This window comes from Chelonoidis abingdonii, chromosome 4 (genome assembly GCF_003597395.2).
Source record: "Chelonoidis abingdonii isolate Lonesome George chromosome 4, CheloAbing_2.0, whole genome shotgun sequence".
NCBI classification, from domain to species: domain Eukaryota; kingdom Metazoa; phylum Chordata; order Testudines; family Testudinidae; genus Chelonoidis; species Chelonoidis abingdonii.
Window position 1 is genome coordinate 66,307,281 of NC_133772.1, and position 26,754 is coordinate 66,334,034.

At 40.0% G+C, this 26,754-nt stretch overlaps 1 protein-coding gene and 1 long non-coding RNA gene across 4 annotated transcripts in view; one reads left to right on the plus strand and one right to left on the minus strand.

Annotated features, from left to right (window-relative positions):
• Positions 1-26,754, minus strand: part of NAV2 (neuron navigator 2) — a 364,005-nt gene that overhangs the window by 192,185 nt on the left and 145,066 nt on the right. The window contains exons 4-7 of one of the 2 annotated variants that reach the window (XM_032794560.1): positions 25,010-25,082; positions 17,157-17,427; positions 15,343-15,411; positions 9,981-10,138 (exon numbers count right to left, since the gene is read on the minus strand). In XM_032794560.1, coding sequence (XP_032650451.1) covers positions 9,981-10,138; positions 15,343-15,411; positions 17,157-17,427; positions 25,010-25,082 — 571 coding nt within the window. The remainder of the gene's footprint in view (positions 1-9,980; positions 10,139-15,342; positions 15,412-17,156; positions 17,428-25,009; positions 25,083-26,754) is intronic. The other variant, XM_032794565.1, reaches the window with a different exon arrangement.
• The window catches only part of LOC116833215 (uncharacterized), a 29,144-nt gene continuing 26,179 nt past the window's right edge, over positions 23,790-26,754 (plus strand). For both annotated transcript variants that reach the window (XR_004375626.1, XR_012655763.1), the window contains exon 1: positions 23,790-23,882. This is a non-coding gene — a long non-coding RNA (uncharacterized LOC116833215). The remainder of the gene's footprint in view (positions 23,883-26,754) is intronic.

A 26,754-nucleotide genomic window follows, 5' to 3' on the forward strand; every position in this document is an offset into this window, starting at 1 on the left:
GGTGACGAGCGCAGGGTGGACTTTTTGTGGCGTAATCACCAGGACATCGTTATGTATAATTTAGACTATAGTGGACTCTAGAAGACAATGGATTCGTGCAGGGCCGAGTCGGTGATCATGCATATATCAGCTGCGAAGATTAGAGGATGGAAGGTCTGTTGGAAGTTGTATCCAGGTGTCCGCTGTATAGGAGAGGGGAACTAGGAGACGGGACGTGTGACGAGGTTAAGGCGTCCGAAAGTGCGGGTCTTTATAGTGGGTGGTGAGGATGTCATCTCGGGGGGCTGGGATAGCCTGAAGGTGATGGGGTGTGAAGTGGCTGCGGCGGAATCAGATGTGCCACTAGTGTAATCAACCGAGCTAAGCGCGCACGGTCAGACAGGAGTGTTATTAGGTGCACAGGATACACGGTAGTATAGCGACGCAGGATGACCTTAACTCGCAGGCCCTCCCTGGGTTAGAGTGTAATCACGACGGCGTTGAGGTAAAGTGACACTATACCTATCCAGGACGTTTTGGGTGGAGAGGTGATTTGTGGTACGGAGTAGGTCTATATACGTAGTAGTCGTTTATATGCATAGGCTAACTGATTCTGATTATGGAGAGGATATTCTTCCTAGATGGGTGTCTATCATTCGCCAGTTACTCGTATTCTACTGACAATTTCTGTAACAATAGCACAAGGAGAACGGAAGGGTCTCAAAACTAAAGCTCATTAAAAACTATCTCCGCTCTACAATGAGTCAGGAACACTGCTGGTCTTGCTATTCTTGCAGTCGAACCAAGACATCACGTTGTCTTTGTCATATGATGGCATTACTGATATTTTGCAGCCAAAAAAGCCAGAAAGATTGCTTTTAATTAAAACAAATCCTTGTTTCGAATACTCTTCATACACATGTCCATAAAATTTGACAAAATTAAAAAAAGAACATATTAATTTGCATCATTCTCAAATTCAGAATTTTTCTATAGTGCTACTTCTTTAGTGCTAGTCCATCTAACATGACAGTGTGCTTCATTAGCACTGGTTTTAATAACATGCATGTGGCAACTTTTCCAAATACTGTAAGTTTATTTTGTGTTGCTAAGAGCAAGTCAGCCACAGGGGCACCAGTTTAATAATCCCACCTAGGGCACCACAAATCCTAAGGACGGCCCTGGTCTTGGGTCACCCCCACCTCCTGCAGAGGCTTGGGGCCAGCTCCCTCCCCGTGGAGACCTGGGTCCCCACACAGCCTCCCTGTGTAGGGGGCTGCACAGGGAACCAAAACAGCTAGGGACGGCCCTGAACCCCTGGGCTGAGGGGTGGGGGAGCAAGGTGGAAGTTTTGCCTAGGGCTCGAAATATCCTTGCACCAGCCCTGGTCACGAGAGATAACACCTGTATTTAACTCCTTATCACTGCCTTTGTTTCTTTTCTTGAAAGCTGTTCAGACTTTAAATGAAAGGAGACTTTCCCTAAGTCTTTAAAAAAACCATCTGTATAATTTTATTGATTAATGGGAACTCTCCTCAAAATGTAGAGTTATTTATTTTTCCTGTAGTCAGCTACTCCTCTATGCTCCATTTACTGTCCTTTTCATTTCAGATGTATTCTCCTTCAGTTAACTCATTTTCATTGCCACAAGACACAGACAATTGACTAACAAGACTATTTACATCTGGGAGAAAACCACCATAGATTACTAAAAGGCACAATTTACAAACATACTTAATAATAAACAATATAAATGTATTACCCTGAAGCCTATTTATACCATAAAGTCATCACGTGTCCCAAAAGTCCTTCCAAGCCTGGGACCTCTTAAGGCAGACTTCCCTTTCTCCCTTCCCCATTCCACAAACACGCAATGAAGTAAGGGGCATATTGTAAAATATTAGCAAGCCCTAATCTCCCATCCCTTGTGTCCAAGAGAAATGTACCTGTTGTGGTCTTGAACTTGCCCAGTTTATTCATTATTTCAACAAAGGACAGTAGATAGAATAGCAGGTGTAGTTCAAGGGTTAAAACTTTATAAATATTAGCTGAACTATAATTGTTAAATGACAAAGGTGAATTGTTAGTCTAAAACTGAAAACCAAGAGTTCTTGCACTGCTGTCCAAAACATTACTTGTTACTATGACATATACAGAGGTCATATAAAATTTATCTATCATACACCTTTATCATCAGTCACTTTTAGGTGGAGGGTGCTAGGAACACTTTACTCCTCTTAACTTCCCTACCTCTTAAACAGATAATCTATCTAGTACAGTGGGATCTGCTTGGTATGAGATATTACAATGGATTGGAAGATAACTGACATTATTTCAGAACAACAGGTAAATCCTGTTTTCCAACCCCTATATAGTTTATTAAATACTCAAATTCTTATCAAAACCAAAATTCTGTCATGAACCCCTGATTTTATTAAGACTTCAAATGTCTCCAGAATCACACTTGAGTTCAGTTTTACTATACTGTCCAATTGAGTCCACATGTGGAAAATATGAAACCATGAAACCAACTGGCTCCACCAAATTCTTGGATTAATTGCAAATAGTTATAAGATTACCAGCCAGATTGCACTGTTATGACATTAAAACAATTAAAACATCCTGATCCATAAACTGTATATAAAATTTTCTAGAAAGAAAATAGCCAAATGTTTGTAACTCAGATCCAGGACTGGCTCCAGGTTTTTTGCTGCCCGAAGCATTAAAAAAAAAAAAGAAGCTGAGTGCTCCCGCTGAAGCGAAAAAAAACAAAAAACCAACGGAGTGCCACCCCTTGAAAAGAGCTTTCCCCAAAGGGCCGGAATGCTGCCCCTTGAGAAGTGCCACCAAAAACTACATGCTTGAAATGCTGGTGCCTAGAGCTGGCCCTGCTCAGATTGTCAGGGTTAATGTCACCTACAGAAAAGACAGCTAAATCATTAAGTAAAGAATAATTTGCCCTCTAAAATACCTGAAAATTGATTTACCAAGATAAATTACTGTACACTTTTTGACATATAAGCATTTTCTCTGGTAAATGCAGTCTTTTTTCATCTAGCTCCTGATGTGAAGGTTCTGAGTGCCTCCTATACAGTGCTAAGCATACTCCCTTGACGCCGTTGAGATTTGGGCCCTACTATAACTGTATTTGGGATAATATTGTTAAGATCAGTGAAGCTCAGTCAAATGATTTGATGGTGGGTGGGAGTGGGGAAAAATACTATTTAATGAAAAGAAACAAGTCAGCATGAAGAACTACAGGCATGTTGGACCAGTGCTCTAGTCACCTCCTACCCAAAATTATCACTAATGTCAATGGAAGTTATGCACACATAACCAAGAGAGACTAGAACCATGGGGGCAGGACTGCCATCTCAACTGCAAGAGGGTAGAAATGTTTTGATATTAAAATCATTGAACTATAATTCAGTTCAAAGTGTATTGGTGCAGTGACTTTATTAGGGACGCCAGTTTAGCTGTCCCACTGATCCACAGGCTTGATTGCATCAGACTAGAGTGACTTTGCAAATAAATCGCTCAATCCTCACAGGCAACATACGTCTTTAAAATGCCATAGATGCAAATTCCATTATAGAGCTCTGAGACGCAAACTCAAGCTAATGAATACTGTCAAATCACTAACTTAGCGAGGGGACACAATTTCAGTAAATTTCATTCAACTGAGCATTGTCTGAGAGAGAACATTGAGCTTGGCATTTCTGAGCAGCCACCACACATATAAGCAGTGTTTGCAACATCCATAAAGCTATCATCTGTTCCCTCTTAAAAAGCTACACTAAATGATCCTTGAAATTAAATTTAATCATGCACATTTGGCACCTTAGTTATAAAAGAGGTGAGGAAGCCAAATGGAAATATTTATCACATGAACACAGTAAGGAAGCCTCCACTGGCCATTTTCCATTCCTGTCACATTATTCATCAAAAATACCTTACTTGCTGATTCATTTTCTATTCCCCCTTGTCTGGGACTGATGCAGCCTTCCAAACAACAAAATGAAAAGGGATGTTTCATAAGTGCCAGGGAAACAGTATTTATTCAATCTACTTTTTATGTGTGTGCTCGAGATGGCAGGTCACAAAACTACCTTTATTACAAGGGGATTTGCTTCATTTACATTGAAGCAGGAGTATACCTTTCTTAGCTAAAGCCAGCTATTTTTCAAATAGTGAATGTCATGGATTTACAACATTCAAGGTTTTAATTTATCTTCCCCTTAAAAGGCTCCTTCATGGTGCAGAGTGGGTCTTTCAGAGCCAGCAACACTAATGCCACTTAGAGCTGAATGCATGGTGAAAGCTCCTGCCCTAGAACTCAACTGCCACCCTCGCCTGAATGGTACTAGGGAATATCAGCATAGTGAACAACTAAGGAGTTACAAACAAAATTAAAGCTCTGTTTATAACGTACATGTTTTATTAACCTTTCCATTTTGAATGTGGTTCGAATTTAACAGTTATGACATCGTATTCCATGTCAGTGCTACACTACTAATACTTTAGCAAGGGACTCTTATACAAATGTACCCCAATCTTGATAGCTTGAGAAAGGTATGCATGTGTGCGTATAGTTACAAAGAGGAAGGGCAACTTGTTTTCTCAAAGAATGCTATCTCATAACCATAATCAAAAGAGAAAGTGAGGTCACTTGAGGTTTTATTCTCATTTCCCTATGACCCCTTTACACACTCAGAGCAGTGTAAAGAGGCCATAAAGTGGTGGTAAATTACATTTCCATTAATTTTAAGGCACTTTACAAGGCAAGAGCGGCATACAGGGGCCTCAGTTAGGGTGACCAAATGTCCTGATTTTATAGGGACAGTCCCGATTTTGGGGTCTTTTTCTTCTATAGGCTCCTATTACCCTCCACCCCCGTCCCAATTTTTGACACTTGCAGTCTGGTCACCCTAGCCTCAGTATAAATTGGAATCAGGCCCTTGAAAAGAAAACCAGTGGGGCAGATTCTGTGCAGTATCTCCTGAGAAAGACAGAACAGAAGGTGTGGGCCTGGTGGAGGGTAGGCAAAGGCAGCTTTATGCCATTTTTGTGTAGTCCATATGCTGCCTGCATTGGGACTGGAACAGAGCCTAAAACATAGTAAGAACAAGTCTTTCTTGTCTACCTAGGCTGCTATAGGTTGCTGTATAGGTAGAACACAATACTATGAGCTTGCTCCCATCCCCATCTTCTCTGGAATTCCCATTGTAACAGGGGAGAGAGCAGAACTGGGACCCTTATGTTGGCTCTATTCTTTTCCTGCAATGGGGAAATTCTCACCAATCCATATAGTCTCTCCATTTATGTTGCCAAAGCGAAGTATATATTCAGAGTCGGGGGCCAGTATATGAAGTGAATGTGAACGGAAGGTTAATACTTCATTCCTTGTAACTATACTGAATATTCCTTGTAGAACACAGGGTATTATCCTGGGACACCATAAAATATATCTTTCTTGGTCCAATTTGGTTAATTCCAAAGGTAAAAAATTGTTCTTCCGAATTTATGAGTCCTAGGGAACCAGGGATATGTAATCTCTGGCAGAGCTGATCTAACAATATCCAAAGAGAGAATGGCTCAATGAGGAAAAGGTATCATCCAAATCATCCCTTCAGAACCAAGAATGCGATCTCCAGCACTCACGTCTCTAGGCTAGAAAAGGCAGACCTCTAGACCTGACCTTCGTTCATCCATCTGTTTTGTTAGCTCCTTGGGTGTCTCTTTCTTTTTATATATATACACAAGGCCTAGCACAATGGGGCCCAAATTTGATTGTGGCTTCTTGTGCCTTTTGCATTACAAATAAATTATGATAACAACAATAGCTAACTTGTCAGCTAATAAAAAAGCTATGCAGAATAAGCTCACATATAGGGGACTCATTTGGAATAGTTCAACATTTTCCTTCTTCCACTATCAGAATTTTATGAATTATATGTCTACAATGCCTTGTAGCTAAGGATTTCAATATCTATTAAGCAGTCTCTACCCTAAACAGCTTACAGTCTAAATAGACAAGACAGACATAGAGTAGGGAAAGGAGAAGAACACATAAGAAGCATGAACAGCGTGGTGGTGGCAAACATGTTAGTTCTATATTTTTTATTTTATTTTGGTGGGCTTAGTTAAGAGGGGATAAGCTAAATGGGAAGAAAAGTGAACAGAGGGGACAGTGAAAGGAAGAGGCCAAGGGGACAGTGAAGGGGAGAAAACGGCAACAGTGTATGTGTGAAAGAAAGCTGAACGGAAGAAACCGTGAGGGAGGGAATGCGTCCCCATGAGGTAGTGAAGTATTATCATCCCCATTTTATGAACAGGGAAACTAAAACATAGGAAGATTAGAGAGGTAATAGCTTTTATTGAACCAACTTCTGAGGCTACCCTACATACAACACAGAAACGGTCATATTCTGAAAAACGGCCCCTGAGTTTTGGATGCCCAACTTGAAATGCTGTGCAGAGTTGGCTCTAGGCTGTCTAAGGTAACAAAAGTCCAACTCAGGCTATTACATAAAATTGTTTATAAAAATCAGCAGAAGCTGAAGACAAATAGACTGGTACAAACTGGACTGTTTAAAAAAAAAATCTAGTAAAGTCCGGGTTGTCATGACAAGAAGATTAAAAAAACCTTTAGAAATGTGAGAAATGTTTATAGCTGAAAGCACCAAAATGTGTTTTGATTGGTTAATTTTAATGTGATGAGGTTGCTACCACTTCTTGGACACTGCTTATCTATGAGTCACCAATGAGAGCAGAGGGACACATGAACTGGAGGGCGCAAACTTTACAGGTATGGCTACCATCTCCTCCATCTCCTGGCATCTTTGTTGTCCTCATCCTGAAAGACACAGACCGAGCCAGAAAGTGGAAACCAAATGGCATTACCACCTCCACCAGCTGAGGCTAAATAATGAACGGAACCTGAAAATTGGGCTCCCTGCCTCATGTATTATTCTCATTCCTCACCTTATTTCTTCTCCATCCTATCTTTCTCTTGCTGCCTTCTGTATAATAAGAGTCTGACTAAGTCAGCCAGGACAACTCCACCTTAGTAAAACTGCTGTGAGCCCACAACCAGAAGGGCAACTAAAAGTAACATCATAAACATCCTAATCCCAGGACTCAGAGCGTCTGATAAGTCCATGTGCTTGGCCTGTGTTTTTCCAGCAGCGAAGTTGCAAAGAAAATCAGCACCAAAGATCAGGAGCTGCATTTACTATCTGTCTTTTCTCTAACCTTTTGTGTGCATTTGTCTTGTTTTGTCTTAAAGTAAGCAGGATTGGACTCCAAGAAGAGCAGTAGCTCCAAACCATCATCTCAACTAAACTTTGTTTTTCCTGCTAAAGAGGACATTTAATACCATCTAAAAGACTGTCAAACAGATTGCCCTATAAAAGAATTTTTACAGCTAAAGGGAATAAGGACTACTGTTAAGTGAGGCTTTCATTTTAATACTTTACACTTCAAATGCTTTAACTGTTTGTTTTTCTTCTTCTGTGTCTTTAAGAAAAGGTTATAAAGATTTTTATTGGTGGTTGGTTCAATGGGAGTAAGCCAGCGATAAACTGATATGAAACTCTGGACCACATTTAACTGTTTAATGCTGTAACAGCAAACAAGAATTTTATTCCCTTCTTGGGTCTGAGACATCCCCTTATCACGACAAAGACACCCCAAAACTGAGGCACGCAAAACAGTTACCATTTAAAAAGTATCTCTTCTAATGACCAGCCCAAGGGCACAGAGAATCACTGGCACAGCTACAGATCAAAACCATGGCCCCAATTCTGCCCTGTCTGATTAATGGGATCTAATTCCTATATAATGGTATGTCTACACTATAGCAGCATAGCTATGGAGCTTCAGCTATGCCACTGTATTGTAGATGCTTCCTACATAGATGGAAGGGGTTTTTCTGTCAATTTAATAATCCACCTATCTGAGAGGTAGTAGCTAGGTTGACAGAATTCTTCCATCAGCCTAGCTGCATCTACAGTGGGGGTTAAGTCAACCAAACTACGTTGCATAGCTCTGAGCAATGTGGCTAGGTTGTCCTAAGTTTTAGGTAGCAAAGAGTCCTGTGGCACCTTATAGACTAAGAGACGTTTTAGAGCATGAGCTTTCGTGGGTGAATACCCACTTTGTCGGATGCATGCCGAAGTGGGTATTCACCCACGAAAGCTCATGCTCCAAAACGTCTGTTAGTCTAAGGTGCCACAGGACTCTTTGCTGCTTTTACAGATCCAGACTAACACGGCTACCCCTCTGATACCTAAGTTTTAGGTGTAGACCAGGCCTAAGTGAGGTCAGAATTGTTGCCCATGAGTCCTTAGTCCCAAAGCTGTTAACTGCTATCTGCTCTTATTAGATGGACCTGAGCAAGTAGGATCTTGGATGGCACAATTAGTAGCAGTAAGATGATGTCTTGATAGTACTGATATTGCAGTGGTCTATAAGGAATTAGTTACAACGTAGGAAATTGAGTGTTTCGTGACTGAACAAACAATTGATAATTTATTTCAGTGAATGCAAAGAAAACAGTAAATCTAAAAATATCATAACTTCCCTCTCCTCAAGTTTATAAACATTCTAAATCAGTGAAGCTCATTCAGCTCCTTCTATAGGGAAAGAGTTCACAGGAGGAAGCAGAGCTGTAGACTGTAACAACATGAACCTCTGATCTCCCTCTTGTAAAAGGCTGCCAAGATCGAGATGAAAATTAAACTGACACGGTGGGAAGATACACAGCAGGAAGACTAGTGAAGAACCAAAAAGGAGAGGCGGAATTGCAGCAGCAGGAGAGGAATAAGAATCAGTACCTTAAAGAACAGGAAGGAATATTTTTCTTTCCTACCTAAAACTAGTATTGACCTATTAAGCAAGAGCTGTATCATATAGTCATTAAATAAAAAGCACACTTATTTACAGTTCCTCAGTATGAGGAATATATTTAAATTCATGCTGAAATTTAATGCCTAAGTATGAATCACTACAGTCACATTTAGTACTAAACTGTTTCATTATCAAGTTTAAGTTTACCACCACTGAGAGAGCCTCCTTGCATTATGCTTTTTCTCTATTATGTATACAGCAAGCTCAGAAGGTAATACAATGGGATATCAAGCATGAGTGCTTGTTACATGTTGTGATAGCTTAGAGATGCCTGTCAACAAGAAAAATAAAGGACTGGTGGCTGGAATTATTTTGAAAGATAATTTATCCAGAAACAAAGATGACAAAGCACTGTAGTAGGTTAAGAACAATGAAAATGTACAGCAAAGTCAAAACAAACTGCTAACAGAAATCCTCATCTATGCAGCATGCACTGAAGAATGCCTGATCCAGAGCTCACTGAAGTCAATATAAAGATTCCCATTGACTTCAATCAGTTTTATCTCAGGCCTCAAGACAAGTTTGCAAGCATGGAACCATTGAGGGCCATAGGAAAAAGAGAGGCACATCTCTAGCAGTGGGACTGTTTTAAAAGGAAAACAAATTTTGGGGAGGGACGGTCTCAAATGCAGGTATCTACTCTGATTCTTAATAAGCTTTTCCCCAGTCTTGTTTTTAAAATGCCTGTGCATACATGAGATTGCCACTTACTCATTCAAGTGTATTTCCTTCTGGTACATTTTTTTGGTAACCTCTTTTTGTTAAATACCTATCAGCCACACCCCAGTGACTATCTATTTCCACCAAAATTGACAGCAGACGACCCTACCAACTTTAGTGGGAAAAGGATCTCAGACACAGTTTTTATTAAGTCCTTCTAGAGGGACTGCTGTTGGTTTAAGTGGAAGTGTGCTACAGAAGGATTGAGTGAAAGCTATGCAAGGGCCCTAGGATCTGACCCTGTACTTGCAACAGATCACATATCAGAGAGATATTTCCATCTGTCTGGAGCTCCAGTCGTACTCCATTTCCACTGAACAAAACCAAAGCAAAGCAGATCTGAGGAAGTACAAAAGGTTCATGGCACCTACCTTTTTCATTGCTATTTGATGGAGGTGGTTGTGAATTAACAGGTTTGGATTTGTCATAGTTGTTAAAGCTCTGGCTGCGCCGGTTGTTGGCACTGATAGATCCACGAGTTTTGGTTTCGCTGCCTGCAGCAGATACCCTCGTGGTGGGACCTGGAAGTCTGTTAAGAAAAATAAGAAACAGGATAACATACTCATAAGAAAAACCACCAATTTGGAACAGGAAAAGACAACTGAAAACCATGTGTAATCCGAGAATAAATGGAGCAAAGCAAGAGAATTTTATGGGTTTTTTAAAGGAATTTAACCAAGCCACCACAAAAATATCCTGGATAAAAATATACATAACAGTGACTACAGTAGTAGTTTGAATTGCTTTACATCAGGAAAACCCCTTGAACTGGATATTGTACTATTCTAAGATGTGATTTTCGGATTTAAAACATTCAGAACCCAGTTCTGACACCCTTATCTAAGTTGATTAGTACAGTACTCGGCAAGTAGTCTGGTTGGTTTCAATGGGACTACTAGAAGTACTAAATTTAAAGTGGCAGAATCAGGTTCTCAATCATTTTTCTTCAGTGCTATAGCCCTTGGTCTTAATCTTGTCTCCCTTATGCCAGTGTAAACAAGAAGCAAGTGAATTCAATGGATTTACGCTGCTGTAAAATTGGTGTAAAAAATTTGGCCTTATGTTCCTAAATTAGACTGCTGAAATGCATTCTACATAGGACTACATCCAATTCAGAAACAAACAATGGGGCAAAAATGTGGCTGTTGCTTAACAATGGGCATTTCTCTATAGGAAACACATTACATTTGTACTCTGGGAACTGAACTGGCTACCAACTGATTTTCAATGGAAGGTTAATATTGTTTATTTTTGGATTTACAAAACCTTCTAAGGTTTGAATTTTGGCTGCCTCGGAGACCACTACTCTCCCCATGTACTAGCACAGCAGTGGGATCAGCTGAGGAGTTTGAGGAGCTGAACAGCCCCCTGGGTTAAACTGCAGGATGCTGATAGTCATGTTTTGTCAACGAAGGGTCCTCATTGGAATGCATTTCTCTTTTGATCCAGCTGAGCCCTGGGCTTGCAACCTTTATCTGCTTTATCAGGCTTTTTCTGGGGAGAGGAAATCTGGGTTTTAGAATAGGATGATGGGAATGATTTCTTCTATTATGTGATTTTTTTTAGGGGTAGCTGGTATTTTTAAAAAAAGCCCAATGGAGTTAGATGACCAACTCTCAGTGAATTTGAATAAGATATGGGCTTCTCATTCCTTCAGATGAGGCACCCTTGAAAATCATAGTCTTCATATATGTACAGCACATTTTTATGAATCTAAATAAATGAAATACAGGAAAAACAAAATATGAAATAATGCCCTCAAAGTACATACCTGTAGAGAATTGTTGAGACTTTCGAGTACCTTCGAAAGTAGTGTGACATCTTCATTTTTGAGGCTAAAAGCCAGAATCTGCTCACATTATGTATGGTGGCAACATTGAAAGACATGAGCTATTCTCAACCTTTATTATTTTCAGTGTAAGTAAAAAAAAAAACAAAAACTGTCTATAAAATCACTGTGACCTAAATGAAGTGTACCACCAATGAGCCTAATCCAGAAGCCCTTATTATCATACTGTAGTAAAACGTTACTCAGGGAATACTGCCATGGGGGATGCAATGTGCAAAATCATTGTTACATCTATACCACCATTAGCACTGGAAGTCAGGAGGGGGGCTTTAACACTGCTTTCATAATCAACTAACTCTTCAGAGATTACTGAAGGGGAAATGAAAAAATAAAAAAGGGAAAAGCATAAATGTTAACACATGCATGCACATGCTTCCAAAGCTCAGAGGAGGACAAAATATATGGGCACCACTAAAAACAAAAATATTGTATTTATAAATTCACATTACCACAGCCTCTGGCACACAACATTATGGGTTTTGAGGTTTACTTTGCTGTATCCCAGACAACCACCTTAAGTTCTCAACTGTTTATGAAGAACCTCAGCCAGCTTCAACACTAGGGGATGATAGAAAATTATATATGGCATTGGTCAAAGACAAATTAAACTTAGAACAACCTGAAATACTTTATCTATTGAAAAGAAGGCTACAGATGAAGAGGCAGAAGGTGGTGAGGAGAAAAGATGGGAAACATGAACACTTAGGGCTCCCGGTCCCATTTTTGATGTTTTCCTTGAAGTTGGCAGGGCAAGAGAGTTCATGCAGAGCCCACATTATTTAATAGATGCTGAATTCAGTCTTTTGCAGGCAGGAAGAGCCTTCAGGCTACATCACTTGACAGTCTATTCTAAAGAAACACTCCACATTGTTACCTGCTATGTTCTAACCCCCCCAGTAGAGTTACTGGACTATTTTAGAATTCGTTCCCTACTCTTTTTTTCTTTTTTTTTTTCTGGTAGGATTAGTGGATGAGAAAGCAGTTATTCTTCCTAAACGGTCCTCAATAGTGCTGTAAAGATTTGAAACAAAATGGTTTGCTCAGAAAAGCGAAGGGGACAGCCCAGACACATTGACCAGCAGAGAGCACAGGCTGTCAATTCAGTTATTATTGTAATTGCTAGTTATATAAATATGTAAGAATAAACACTTAGGAAGCAGATATATTGTCAAACCACTTATCCTTCCATCAGATTCCTGATGTGTGTTTATCTGATTAATTTTGTTTTAAGCACATATCTTTTTACTTGCCCAGGACGCTTTGGAAGTGAATATAGCTACTTTGATTATGACAACACTACAGCTGTAAGCTCTGTAGCCACAGCCTTTGTAGGGAAAAATCTAGTTTCAGAATGGAGCTGCTGGCTTTTTGATCAGGTACAAAGTTAAGAGAACTCTTTCGGTTATTGCTCTTCAGCACCTTTAGCTAGCTAATATGTGAACTAATTCAGACTGTAACCATACCTGAGGGTGAACGTGATGCATCTCAGGTGTCAAGTTAGTGTTAGGGTATGGCTACACTTGCAGCTGTACAGCGCTGCCACAGGAGTGCTCCCGCGGCAGCGCTTTGAAGTGCGAGTGTGGTCGCGCCACCAGCTCTCCCAGTGCTGCAGGTACTCCACCTCCCTGTGGGGATTAGCTTACAGTGCTGGGAGCCGCACTCCCAGCGCTGAGGCACTGTTTACACTGGCACTTTACGGTGCTGTACCTTGCTGAGCTCAGGGGGGTGTTTTTTCACAGCCCTGAGCGAGAAAGTTGCAGCGCTGTAAAGCGCCAGTGTAGCCAAGGCCTTAGGCGGGAAAGAGTAGGGAGACTCAGTAAGGCTTAAAAGGTGATTCAGAATATGGGTTCTAGCACAAAACATCTTTCTGATGCCGAGACCTTCTCTTCACCAAATAAAATACAAAATGTGGGGGACGTGAATCCAAATTATAGGACAGAAGTAATGTGGTCACATTTCCACATTACAGAAAGGGATACAATTTGCTGGTTAGTGCACAAGATGAGTAAAAATATCAAATAAACTACAATAGTTAATGCAGAACTACACTGGAATTCCTAATTAAGTACATGACAGCATTCTACACCTCTATCCCGAAATAACGCTGTCCTCGGGAGCCAAAAAAATCTTACTGCGTTATAGGCGAAACCGTGTTTTATCAAACTTGCTTTGATCTGCTGGAGTGCGCAGCCCTGTCCCCCTGAGCACCGCTTTACCGCGTTATATCCGAATTCATGTTATATCAGGTCGCGTTATATCGGGGTAGAGGTGTAATATCAAGAGTAATACTAATCACAAGAAAGTCCATGATTAATACCAAAGGTATTAGTAATAATTAGAGCAGCCCTTTTAATTGCTGCTGTGAGGGGTTGCTCATAGGGGATGGCATTCAAGTCAAGCTGTGATTAAGGACAAAATGGACAGAAACACCTACTACTCATTATCAGTGAGATTAGCTGTTCTCTGCTACAGGGCAATAGGGAGTCCAGGACCAGTGATAAAATATTTGTTTTGTCTCATCTGACACACTTGACTAAGTTCCACTTTTTATTACCCAAGAGAAAACTAGTCCTGACATTAGTAATTTCAACAGCGTAGAAATGAAAAGAATAACTGGTACAGAAATTGTGTGAATCTTCACTTTTCAAACCTTCCCTTTTCAAAATGAAAAGCTCGCAAGAATGACCCAGGTCCATTATTTTCTTGCCAACACAGAATCATAAGACAGGAAGGGACCTGGAGAGGTCTTCTAGTCTAGTCCCCTGCACTCATGGCAGGACTAAGTATTATCTAGGCCATTCCTGACAGGTGTTTGTCTAACCTGTTCTTAAAAATCTCCAGTGATGGAGATTCCACAGCCTCCCTAGGCAATCTATTCCAGAGCTCAACTACCCTGACAGTTAGGAAGTTTTTCCTCATGTCCAACCTAAACCTCCCTTACTGCAATTTAAGCTCATTGCTTCTTGTTCTATCCTCAGAGGTTAAGGAAACAATTTTTTCCCTTCTCCTTGTAACAACCTTTTATGTACTTGAAAACTGTTATGTCTCCTCTCTGTCTTCTCTTTTCCAGACTAAACAAACCAACTTTTTAAAATCTTCCCTCATAGATCATGTTTTCTAGACCTTTAATCATTTTTGTTGCTCTTCTCTGGACTCTCTCCAATTTGTCCACATCCTTCCTGAAATGTGGCACCCAGCACTGGACACAATACTCCAGCTGAGGCCTAATCAGCATGGAGTAGAGAGGAAGAATTACTTCTCATGTCTTGCTTACAATACTCCTGCTAATACATCCCAGAATTATGTTCGCTCTTTTTGCAACAGCATTACACTATTGACTCCACAGCACTCCTTTCTAGGCAGTAATTTTCCATTTTGTATGTATGTAACTGACTGTTCCTTCCTAACTGGAGTACTTTGAATTGTTCTTATTGAATTTCACCCTATTTACTTCAGACCATTTCTGCAGTTTGTCCAGATCATTTTGAATTTTAATCCTGTCCTCCAAATCATTTGCAAGCCCTCCCAGCTTGGTATCGTTCGCAAACTGTATGTCATTATCTAAATCATTGATGAAGATATTGAATAGAACTGGACCCAGAACTGATCCCTGTGGGCTCCCTCTCGTTATGTCCTTCCAGCATGATTGTGAACCTGAGTGACTCCACCCTCTCTCCTAATTAACAAAAGGAAAGTTGACCAAATATACGCAGTATTAGAGAGAACACAAGGGGATGCTCTCTAATACTGCGTATATTTTAGCTATTCTAAATGCTTGGCTACAAACCATCAGACAAATAATTTAAAGATGAACCCTAAACATGCAGTTGGAAATCTTGCAAGGAGGGTTATCCATGCTTCACAGAAGAGGAAGAAGTGCTAACCTAGAAGTCTTTTTCTGACCGAGTGTGAATCGGATGATTTTGCTTTGAGATGAGTCCCTGGGTGATGCACTGTATGACAGGAAAGAAAAAGCGGAAGAAAAAGAGTGAGCAAAGAAGAAACATTCACAAAACGCTACTGAGCTGAGCCAATGATTTTAGAAAAGAGAGTTTTTCCCATATGTTTCACATGACAAAGAGCTTCTCCCCCAGCATAACTCCTCAGACTTGATTCGTTTTCTATAATGTGTGTTAGGTTCAGAACTGAGGTGCAGCACTAGCCTAGACTGACCAGGTTTGTATGTTACTGCAAAGTCAAGTTTTATTATTCATTTCTTTCTAACTTGTTATTATATACAATGGTCTGAAGAAACTGAACGAATTGGTAACGTTAATGCATGCTACAGTCAATTCACAACTCTCCCAATATACAAATCCTCAGGTTAGATGTTTGGTTTTGACTGATTTTTTTTTAAATTACTTTGATTTTAATTCAATTCATAAACTACTTTGCAGGCACCAGACCAATGTTCAAGTGTTGAGAAAGGATCACTGAAACAAGTTCTTGTTGCTCAGCTTCATCTTATAGTAATTATTCTGCACTGAAGCTTATGACGATTTCATACAGCTGTTACGAAAAATGGCTATGTTCAATTACAGAAAAAAAAATCCCTGCTTTGTTGAATAAAAAGAAAGCCCAGTTTATGCTGAAAGGCCAAAAATGGAACAAGCTTTGACAACTGTCCCACTTGGCCAGACTCATCTTAAGGATTTATACCTCTGGTGGGGTTTTTGGTATTCGGAAACTAGCCTTGCTGTAGCACTCAATTTAAAATTACAAACTGATTTGCAGTGTTACATTGAAAACAAATCAGTGTCCATATATTTAGAACAGGAGATAAAAGAGGTGTACAAGTATGTCTTCAGTGTGCTAAATCCTGCTCACTTTACTCCCATCGCCCTCACAGGGGTATGTAGTCCAATAGACGGAAGTACACAGAATAGGTACAGCATGGGCACTGTCTCCACTTTTGTGCATGAAATCTAACTTGGAAGGACCATCTTTGAGTATCAGAGGATAGCTTAATCCTCACAGTGCATTCAATGCCTGGTCTCTCTTTGGGGATTGCCAACAAGGTGCCAGTTGTAATGTGGACATTTGTCTAATGACAACCAGAGTGAGACCATCGAACTCATTTCTTATAAGCCACGAAAAAGCTATCAGATTGGTAACGACTTTTCGATAACAAACTTAGGTTGGATTTGAACCAACAGTAAAGGTGAAGCTATTTCTCAATGGAGATTTCTTTCGTTTTTATCCAAACGCTTCAGCAAGGATCTTAAAATAAAAAAAAAATAAGAGACAAATCACCATGCTTAGTGGAATCCCTGTAAAGATATATTTAATATAAAAGTCCAGACTTAATCTTGTTAGTGTCCTCTAGGCCACCATCCTTGGTTTTGTGTAAATGACTGTGCTGTTGCCTGACAAGTACACCTAATTAAATGCTTTGCTAGCATAAAGCAAAAGAAATAAAGCCACCACACTTTAATAATAAAAAAAAACCCAACTAAATCCTGCTTACTCATGTAGCAGGCATTTTAAACCTGTATAAATGAACATTGCTGTCACAGACAGAACTTCATTATTACTTCTAGTTTGACTTCAAGGGGTGTGAAATCGATTGTTGTGCAGCTTTCACCTTCTGATAAGATGAGACACTAAATACCTTCTGTTTTTAAGGAGAAACTACGATGGAGGCTGTTTTTGTTTCTGAAATGCCTTAAAACAGAAAAAAAAATAGAAAACATCCCACCTTGACTGCATTTCTGGTTGTGCTTTTAATTGATGATGTGCAGTTTGCTGGGGCTGTTGGCACTGTGTTTGGGGTGAAGCCGGCATCTGTTGCTGTTGCACCCCAATCGGACACTGGGATGGAGGCCCTGGTTGCTGGAATACTGTTGGAGGTTGCTGAGATGGATGGTGCTGTGGATGTTGTTTCTGTGGCTGCTGCTGCTGCTGCTGCTTATACCGAGACAAGCTGAAGAAAAGTCCTAGAATGGCCTTTAGATTCCCATTCCTGATTTCTGTAAGGCAATTTTTTAAAAGTCATTTGTCAACTACCAGTTTAGTTTTTTCTTACAGTACAATGGCTTATTTCAGCATTCACACTGTTCATAATACTGCCTGAATTTAATTCCTTTAGGATACAACAGACTCACTGCAAAACTAATTGGTATCACAGTTGATTAACATTGGGCATCAACCACAAAGTAAATTAGTTATTTCTCCCCTACAGTGATTGCAGTGGATGTATTAGAAATGAAAGACATGTTGTGAACTGGTGCATTTTAATAAAGAATTCCTTTAAGCCAAAATTAAGATGCAAAAATCAAATGCAGTGTAGCAACATCATGCTGCAAATGATTTGCTGTAAGTTCTAGTCCTCAATGTGCATGATGGGGAGGAACCACACAGTCATACAGAATTGCATTGTTTTCATTATGTCAGTCTAATTTATTTCAAATATGAAAATCTAATATACTTGAATTAAGAAACAGAATTAGTGCATATATTAGTGGCTATACTTAAACTAGATAATTACTAGTCTGGTCTTTTCACAAGGCAATAAGGGCCTGGTGTCCACAACACATGTGAAGAAATTAGCAGTGAATTTGTAAACATTTAAGTTTCTGATTGTCACATGTTCTATCTTGCATATTCTCTCTCTCTCACACACACACACACACACGAACAAGGGTCCTGTGGGGAAAAAATAGTATGTGGTTATGTACCATAATGCATATGCCCAAGGGGCTACATTAAGGTTGCACAGACAACTTTAAAACTGTTATTTCCTAACTTTTGAGTGCTCCACTTTGCTGTCTTTATGTGTTTTTAAATGAGGGGTTCAGAGTACAGAATGGGCTCTGGGTTAGGGCACGGGGATGGGCTGCAGTGGGGTGAGGGCTCTGGCTGCGGGTGCAGGCTCTGGGGTGGGGCCAAGGGGTTCAGAATGTGAGAGGGGGTTCCGGGCTGAGGCAGGGGATTGGGGCGTGGGACAGGGTGTGGGCTCTGGGATGGGTCCAGAAATGGGGGGTTCAGAGTGCACGAGGGGGCTCTGTGGGCACAGGCGCCACACCTCACCCAAGCTGCAATTGCAGGGAAAGTCCTTCTTAGCCCAAGTGTAGACAGAATCTTGTGGAAATATAGCTGCTAAAATCTACGAAGCCTCTACTGAGCATGTGCAAACAGCAATTTTTAAAGGCTTATAACTTGACCAAATTTGGGCTGGTTTTCACAGGAACAGAAGACGACATACCTTACCAAATATCAAGTTCCTGCTTCACACCACGGGCGCTCTGAAAGTTGCCAGAATTTTTTTTTTTTTTAACATTGATTCAGTATTCCCCTCCCCCGCACCTTGTTCTCAGATATAGCTGAACTGTTTTGGCAAAATATTTCAAAATAATTCAACCTGAGGCAGACAGACACTCAGGAAGGAAAAATTCAGCTCAAATTACCTCATGGTTAAAGTTTAGCAAGTGATAAGCAACTGAAAAAAGGACTTATAATAGGAGATGTCAGGCAACCTCAATAATAAGTGGTGCTACCAGCCCTGCCTTTAATGTATAATTTGATATGTGTGAGTGCATGCCCATCTGCTGTGTTTATCAGAAGAGAAACCTGGTTTTAACATTGTCTTAGAAACACAGAAAATAAGAACCCACACAAAAATATACCCTTAAAACAATGAAAAGCAAAACAAGAAACAAAGAAAACCTCTTCTATACCTTGACAATATTTTCACATTGTCTATAATCTGTCAAAGCAAAATATATCTTCTAAACAGGATACAAGAAAAATTATACCCACAGACTTTGGACTCAATGGTGTTTCCACTGAAGTAAAAGAAAAACTTCCATTAACTGCATAGGGAGCATAAGAATAAGCAAAATATTTCAAACAGGCCTTTTAGGAGCACTTCTGGTTCTCTTATCTCGAAAGACGGACTGAGGTAATTCACCTGGCAGTTTGTCACTGGACTTTGTACACAGAGAGTACGTCAGCCTCTCTGTGTTTTGCCAGTGAGTACCATCTGAATTACTTCCATTTCGAACTCCCCTTCTCTGTTTTGCATCAGTATAAACACACATACTGGGTTATGAGAGCATGAGCACGTAACCCAATCATTTTCATTTTGGCCACACAGAAAAAAGAAGGGCTCTTTATTTATATTTTAAGTTTTAAACAAATATTGCCAGATGTTCTGGTTTCAGAGAAATGCAGAGTTTAAAAAAGAAGCCCTCCCCACCCTGTCCAATCGGTAGATTGGACATCTCCATACAGTGACATCTGCTGTTTGTTGCTCCTACTGCTTTGACTTCCAATTTTGAAAAGCTGCCCAAGCTACTTTCTTTCTTGACACAAAAGTATGCAAGACTCAGTGGCAAGGCAACAGGGAAATCCACAGAAAACAAGGAAGTAAATCAATAGGATAGGGATAAAGTTAGTGTCTGGGACAATTAGAATGAAATCTCAGGACTATACTGCAGCTGTTAAGAGTTAAAAAGTTGCTACATGTGGAATCTAAAAAATTGAAGCCAAAAAGGAATGAAGGAGAAAAACTACTGAGTAAAGTTTTCATTCCAGTGCCCTAAAGCATCTAGCACTATGAGAATAAAATGAACAGATTTACAATGAGTAGAATAGGCCAGCCAGGTGGTTTAGCAGGAGCACTTTGTAGCACTACACAATGGACCAGAATTCAGGTGCACAGATTGGTTCTGAATGCAAGAGCTGACAAAGAGTAGGCCTCTTGCAGAGGCAACACATGCCGCTCCTTGGCATGGGAGAACGATGCTCACATCACTTTTAGGAAACTTTCTCTGCCCAACACCAAGAGTCTTTGAAGGCAACTACATCCTTTCTCAGCCAGAACAACAAGTGAGGCTGAGATAGGCTATTAAAGAAAACAAAAGGGGACACTACCAAAAAAGGCTCACTATAACTGCATATAATATAGGTCTGGGGGACCAAAAATTTCATGGGTGGACACTCTTCAGAGCCTATCCAGAAAGCCAGCGGCTACCACTTTCCTTTTAGTGGTGCTGTGTGTGTTCTAGAAAAAATTAATCCAGCCCAGGGAACAACATTAGAAAGTAGCCAAGAGTGATGTGATATTCTTATATGCAGAAAGTCCTCTCGGATTAGGAGATTTAGCCATAGGGAAAGAAGGAAAATTGTTTAATTTACGAAGAAGAGGTGGGACTGACAGATTTCCAATAAATTCAAACCAACTCAGCAGAAATACAGACTCTGCTTAGGACTCTGTTAATCAAAGAGAAAGAAAAAATTGCTTGCAAAGTACAAGCTGCAGCTGAGCTGAAAGTAATTTAGCTACACAAGCATGAATTTCAGTACAAAGGGAAAAAATATAGACATGGCCGAAATTAGATAGTGGTTGTTCTGAAGACTAGTAAAATGTTTCCTTTTATCACTTTATGGCTTCACAATTTGCTCAGTTGATCTCTATCCAGCTAATCTATTACTTCACAGGTGGTGCAACTGCTATCTACAAAGAAAGTATTAGTTCCTACTGCACATACACAGCATCTGTAATCTGCAAAGCCTTAGCAATTAGGAACACTATTTGGAAAGTGGTGAGAATAAGTAGAGAGCTGGAATTCCAACAGGCCAGAAACTGGGCCTGCATCAGTCCAGGGAACAGCATAGGCATGCATACAAAGCTCAAACTGATGAGTAACTAGAGGAAAAATGGCAGTGGAAAGAGAAGACAAGAGCTCCTCCACATCTCCACAGAAACCTGCCCTTGTTAACATGTACTAGCTGAGGTCTTAGTTTGTAAGCTCTTTGGTGCAGGGACTCTCTCTTTGTCCTATATTTCTACGTTCCTTCCACAACAGGGTCCTGGTCCATGGCTAGGGCTCCTAAGGTAATAGAAATAATAAAAGTCTGCCTACATTGGAGCCCACTTATTTAAGTGTAGCTTTACTTTACTGAGGAGTACAAATTACACTTCCATAGTGAACCTCCTCCTTATACAAAAGGTGTAGACAAAAATGGATGCACTCTAGAGCAATCCAGAGGAGGCTTCAGTTTATATTTCCATTCTGAACTGATTATAAACTCCTACTTCCTCCTGGCTGAACATTTGCAAAGGGAGTAAATACAATTATTTGCATTTGACCCACTGGATCTTAGCAACCTGCGCCCAACACTTTACTGGCTTGTTTGGTTATGTCATTGTTTAACCGAGTTCAATGTTTTTATTTGTTTTTTACGAGATGATTGCTTCCCGTCATGGCTAACATGCATCTCCCAGAGTAAGGTTTAAATTAAATGTTACTTTCAAGCCCAAAAATGACAATCTTCAACCTTTTTAGTAGTAGTATATTTAGTCCCTTACATGGAAGAGTAAGATAGGTAATTCATTCCACTACTATTGTGGTAGCCACTAGTGGCATCCCCCTGGCTGCCATCAAGTTTGCGCTGTTGTATCCTTTGGAGACTGACTTGTGTCACTCTAAAAGGTACCATATATAAATACTGAATTAGTAGATGTCATGAGAATGGGATACCCTGGGCTCTGCTGAGAGTGGTTTTGTGATCTGGTGGGACAGCCTATGGACCTCTAAGGTTAGCTGAGTAAAGAATTTTACTCGAGACAGTTTTCTCATCACTTCAGCTGGTTTGTCTGGGATTTCGTAACATATTGACAAAGTTACACGAGGTGAAACGTGCACGGAAATGTCTCTCTTATCCGGGTTGAAAACGGGAGTTTATTGTGCAGAAGCAGCCAGGTTCGCCTTTTCTGTTTTATCATCATATACGGACATGCAGGGCTTCCACTTTTAGAGGCTTTAGGCTGAATCCCACTCACTTCACTCAATTGAGTAGCCCCACTGATTATAAGGGGACTTTTTGGGGGAATATGGGAGACACGATTTGGCCCATTATCTTAAAGCTTCTCCTAGGAGGGGAAGACGACTTCTGTTCCCTATGTCTGAATCCAATTTAGGGCACTCAGTAGGAAAGGATTGTTTACATTGAGCCAACTGTTCTCATATTGTCATAATACTACTGCATGTATTAATGGTCTGCTGCCCTGCTTTCTGCACATTATCATTATCAAGATGAATAAACTTATTTTTCTAAAACCACACCATTTTAAAGTGGAAGTTAAATCCTCATGTATTGCAATGAGGGAGAGCCCCAGACAATAAGTCCTGGGTGCAAATGAAATGAAGGTGACTGAGAGGGAGAAAGGAGGCCTTTAAGATCTTTTCTGAATCTCAAAAGAGCATCTTTAGTTTGAAGCAGGAATTGCACTAGCTCTCCCCTCCCTACAATATGGCATATTTGAATATGCTGTAGTAGGGCAAGGTGCATTTGGTGGACATTGCAAATGTTGCTGGCCACTTATGCCTAGAAACTGGGTGATGCTATATCTTTATTAAATTACTTGAATGTACTTTACAGTCAGAAAACCTATGTACGTCCAACCACATCAAAACAGAGTCTTAAATTCACAGCCAGAGTCTACTAAGATGTGAAGTGCTATGAAAAGAAACTTCAGTGGAAAACCCTGAAGCTGAAACAAATGGACGTTAAATATGACTTTATGCTTAGAGGAAGCAATTATTTCAGATAATTATCACCCCACTGAAAATCTACTTTCGGGGGGAACAAACGTGGAACTAGTAGTTTGTGAGTACCAAACTCACCGTAAAAATACTTCCAGTTAAACCACATTCATGTTAAGGATCTTCCTTCTAAACAACACTGGCTGTTCTCTTACACCCTTAGGCTGCAGGAAGGCATCTGTGTTTTGCAAATGATAATCTACTTCTCCTAAAGGGGAATTCTCTCACACACATTTAATTCAAAGTATGTGTCTCATATTATCATTGTATGTAACAACACAGTATAACCCCAAAAGGGAGGAATGCTAACGTCCCAATTGTTTAGAAATTAAAAGAAATGCATCTTGTTTTTAAACTTTCTCACTCGGGTTCTGTTGGTAGCAGGAAGCTGGGAATTTTGTAGTCACTGCTCATCCACTGAGTATATTTATGCTTGAAGTACAGTAGTCAGTTAGTCTTTCATTAAGAGTGTGAGACAGCTAGAAACTGAATATAATTATCCTTTTGGCATGAAGAGCTGGGAATCCCCCAGCGCTATGCACACTAAAGCTTACAGCCAGGAGATTTTGGTTGTTGGCAACCAGGCAATCAAAGCCAAGAGAGAAAAGCTTTTCTATTCCAGCTGAGAGGGCCAGCAGCGCTTCTCTTTAAGAATTACCAATCACATGATCAGACAGGCTATCAAATTCACCTTGCTTTTTAAGCAGTAACATAAGCGGAGAGGGAGAAATCACAGCTTTAAGTACATAGGTAATTAAGTTACGTTTATGCATGCAAAAATCAAGCTTGCAAGCAAACTTATTTGAGAAGTTAAGCCCATAAAGTCGTCTCACCTGAACTTGCAAATCCAATTACTTGTTCTGGGAAATACTGAGGTAGGTGTAACCTAAAACGTTCAGAGTCCAACTTAACTGTTGCTTACACTGGTTGTTGGCACCTGCTTGCTTTTTCAAACATACTTAAGTGAAAGTAAGGTGAAACCTGATGTACGACATGCTGGCACTACAATCTGTGCAGTAGGTAGTTATTAATGTAATGTGGCTGAGGACAAATGGTTTCAATGGGTGGACTGATTAACTGGGGGGCAGCATCTAATTTTTTTATTTTTGTTTCATTTTGTAACATTTAAATTCATTTCATTGTTACATGCACTTACAAAGGCAAATGTAAAAATTTACATACTACAGAAAAATAAATAGAACAGCAAAACAGAAGTTTCTTTTTAAAAAATGTAACTTGACACTTTTCAATAGACATCCAACAAAAAACAACAAAAAATTTTGTTTCAGGACATAACTACTAAAACATTTGTTTAAGAAAACTGGGTAAAGCATTTCTAGTTTCATAAAGTGTCAAGTCATGACGTGTTAATGGTCCAGTTTTCACTTTAAAATTAAAACTCTGATTCTTTAGCAATGATGCAATTAATCATTAATGTGGTAAAAAAAAAATATAGGCCCCAATCCTACACGCATTTAATCACATGCATAACTTTATTTTTCAACCACAACGGGACTACTGCACTTGTAAAATTATGCATGTGAGCAAATGCTTGCATCACAGGACTACAAATGTATTTTTCTGTAGTTATTTAATTCTATACTTTTTTCACATGCTGCTATTTCAGATACAGTTTGCTTTTGTCACAACCATAAATACACAGGCTTTGGTTTTTCAGTGAGTCATTTCTAGAACTCTAGAAATAGAGCTGCAAGCTTAGTTTGTTTGGTGTGTATGTGTTTTGTTTTGTTTTAAAAAGGGAATGAATTTAATTCCCTCCCATGGTTTATTTTTACAGTAAAAGAGTTAACAGCATTGAGTCCAGCATGTATTTTACTTACCTTTCATACAGTGAATGTGGAAAAGAGAGGAAAGCACAACAGCACAAGTCCTATCAAATCTCCAGTGATCCTGGATGTATATATTTTTTAAATGGAGGAAAAAAACCTAAATATAATGTCCCTCATTACAAGATAAATTTTGGAATGACAGATTGACTCACCCTCTGCTGATAGACCCTGTATGTTTATTCCTTTGGCAGCCAAGAAACTCAGACACGCATCTATGTTTTCAATCTAAACAAGAAACAAAGAGACAAAAGAATACACCTTGTAGTAAATGTTTACCTTATTCTACAGTCACATTTTATTGCCTACAACCTTTGTATCACAGAAAAAGCCCCTTTGTTCATTGCAGTGGAAAAAAGGTTCTTAATATTGAAACCATAACAACATGAAAACTTCTAAGTTATTAGACAATCAACACTGTGTTGGTCAGGGCTCCTCTTAGTTTGTATTTGTATGGAGCAAGTTACTTAATACTCTACCCATGCAGGTCCAAGAAAGATGATAGTTGCATCTCAGTAGACGGCCAAATATAACGTGAGGATTTTTGTCCTATGATAACAAACATGATACTGAAAATAAACATGGTGCCAAATTTGCCTGAGGAGAAGAGAGATTACTACTTGCTCTTAAGCAGACAGCTGTCAGAAATTTCCAGTCATGGAGGCAGTAAAATGTAAGAATGGTAAATAGAAACCTCAGTTGGAATCCAGAAAATGTTTACTCACAAAATTCCCTGGATGTTAGAAATTACATACTGAAACAGGCTGCAGTTACCCACAATGGACCAAATTTTGCCTCTTCAGAGGGTGCAGGGAGGTGGTGCAATTGTGCTGAGTTGGAAGGGGCAGGATTTCAGTTGGCTTGAGAGGGTATGCACATCCAGCTCTCTAGGGATCCCCAGCAAGTTGTTTGGGAGCCGTGATTATTTGCTAGGGTTACCAATTTTGGTTGGACCTGTTCCTGGAGGTTTCATCACATGACATAATCTATAATTAAAGATTAACCTTTGATTCGTGGAGACTCGACAACCCTATTTTGCCTGTATTCACTACCCCACATTGGAGCGCTACAGCTGCAAAAGTTACTTCACTAGACTGAAGTAGCCTCAGTGAAGCAGCCCCATATCCATCCCATAGCCTGAAGAAACACGATTCATCCTTCCCTTCCTTCCATGAAAATCAACACCTTCCAGTTGCATTACTAAAGCGGGGCACCAGGGAGAAAGTGTGCATCAGAACATTTGCAGAGTTGATATATGGTGGGATTTTCAAAGGTGCTGAGTTGTCCTGACTCCGCTCTCGTTACTCAAGGATGAAATTTACATTTACTACAGTGGGAACAGAATTATGCCAATGACCAGTGCTTTTGAAAACCTCAGTGTGTGGTGGCTGGTAGTCAATTTTCAGAAGGATCCCTTACTCGCCAGGAATAAGGATCAACAGAATCCTTCTCAGAGCCCTGAAGGAGCCCTCATTTTTTCCACTTTTGTCGTTCCTCTTTTTTTTTTTTTTTAATTTTTTTTAGAAGCCCCAAGCTGCAATGATCCATCCTCTCTTCATAAGGTGAGGCCTGATGTGGTTTGCCTGGGAGCTGAAACATTGTTCTTTGTGTTACTAAAAGAAGAGAGACACACATGTAATGTGCTTCCCTCCCTGGAAGCCCTGTGCAACATACCCTACCTATATGCAAAAGGTTAAGCATGAGTAACCAAATTCTAATCCATCAGGGCTCCTTGCAGACCTCTGTATGAATAACCAAAGAAGTCACTGGATATTCCATGTGCAGATCCATTGTAAGATCAAACTCCCAAATGTGTTTCCAGATCATACAAGCCCTCTGTTACTATTATGGTTATTATTAGGAGTACGGTAGCATGTGTGGGCCCAATTCAAGTGCTGTA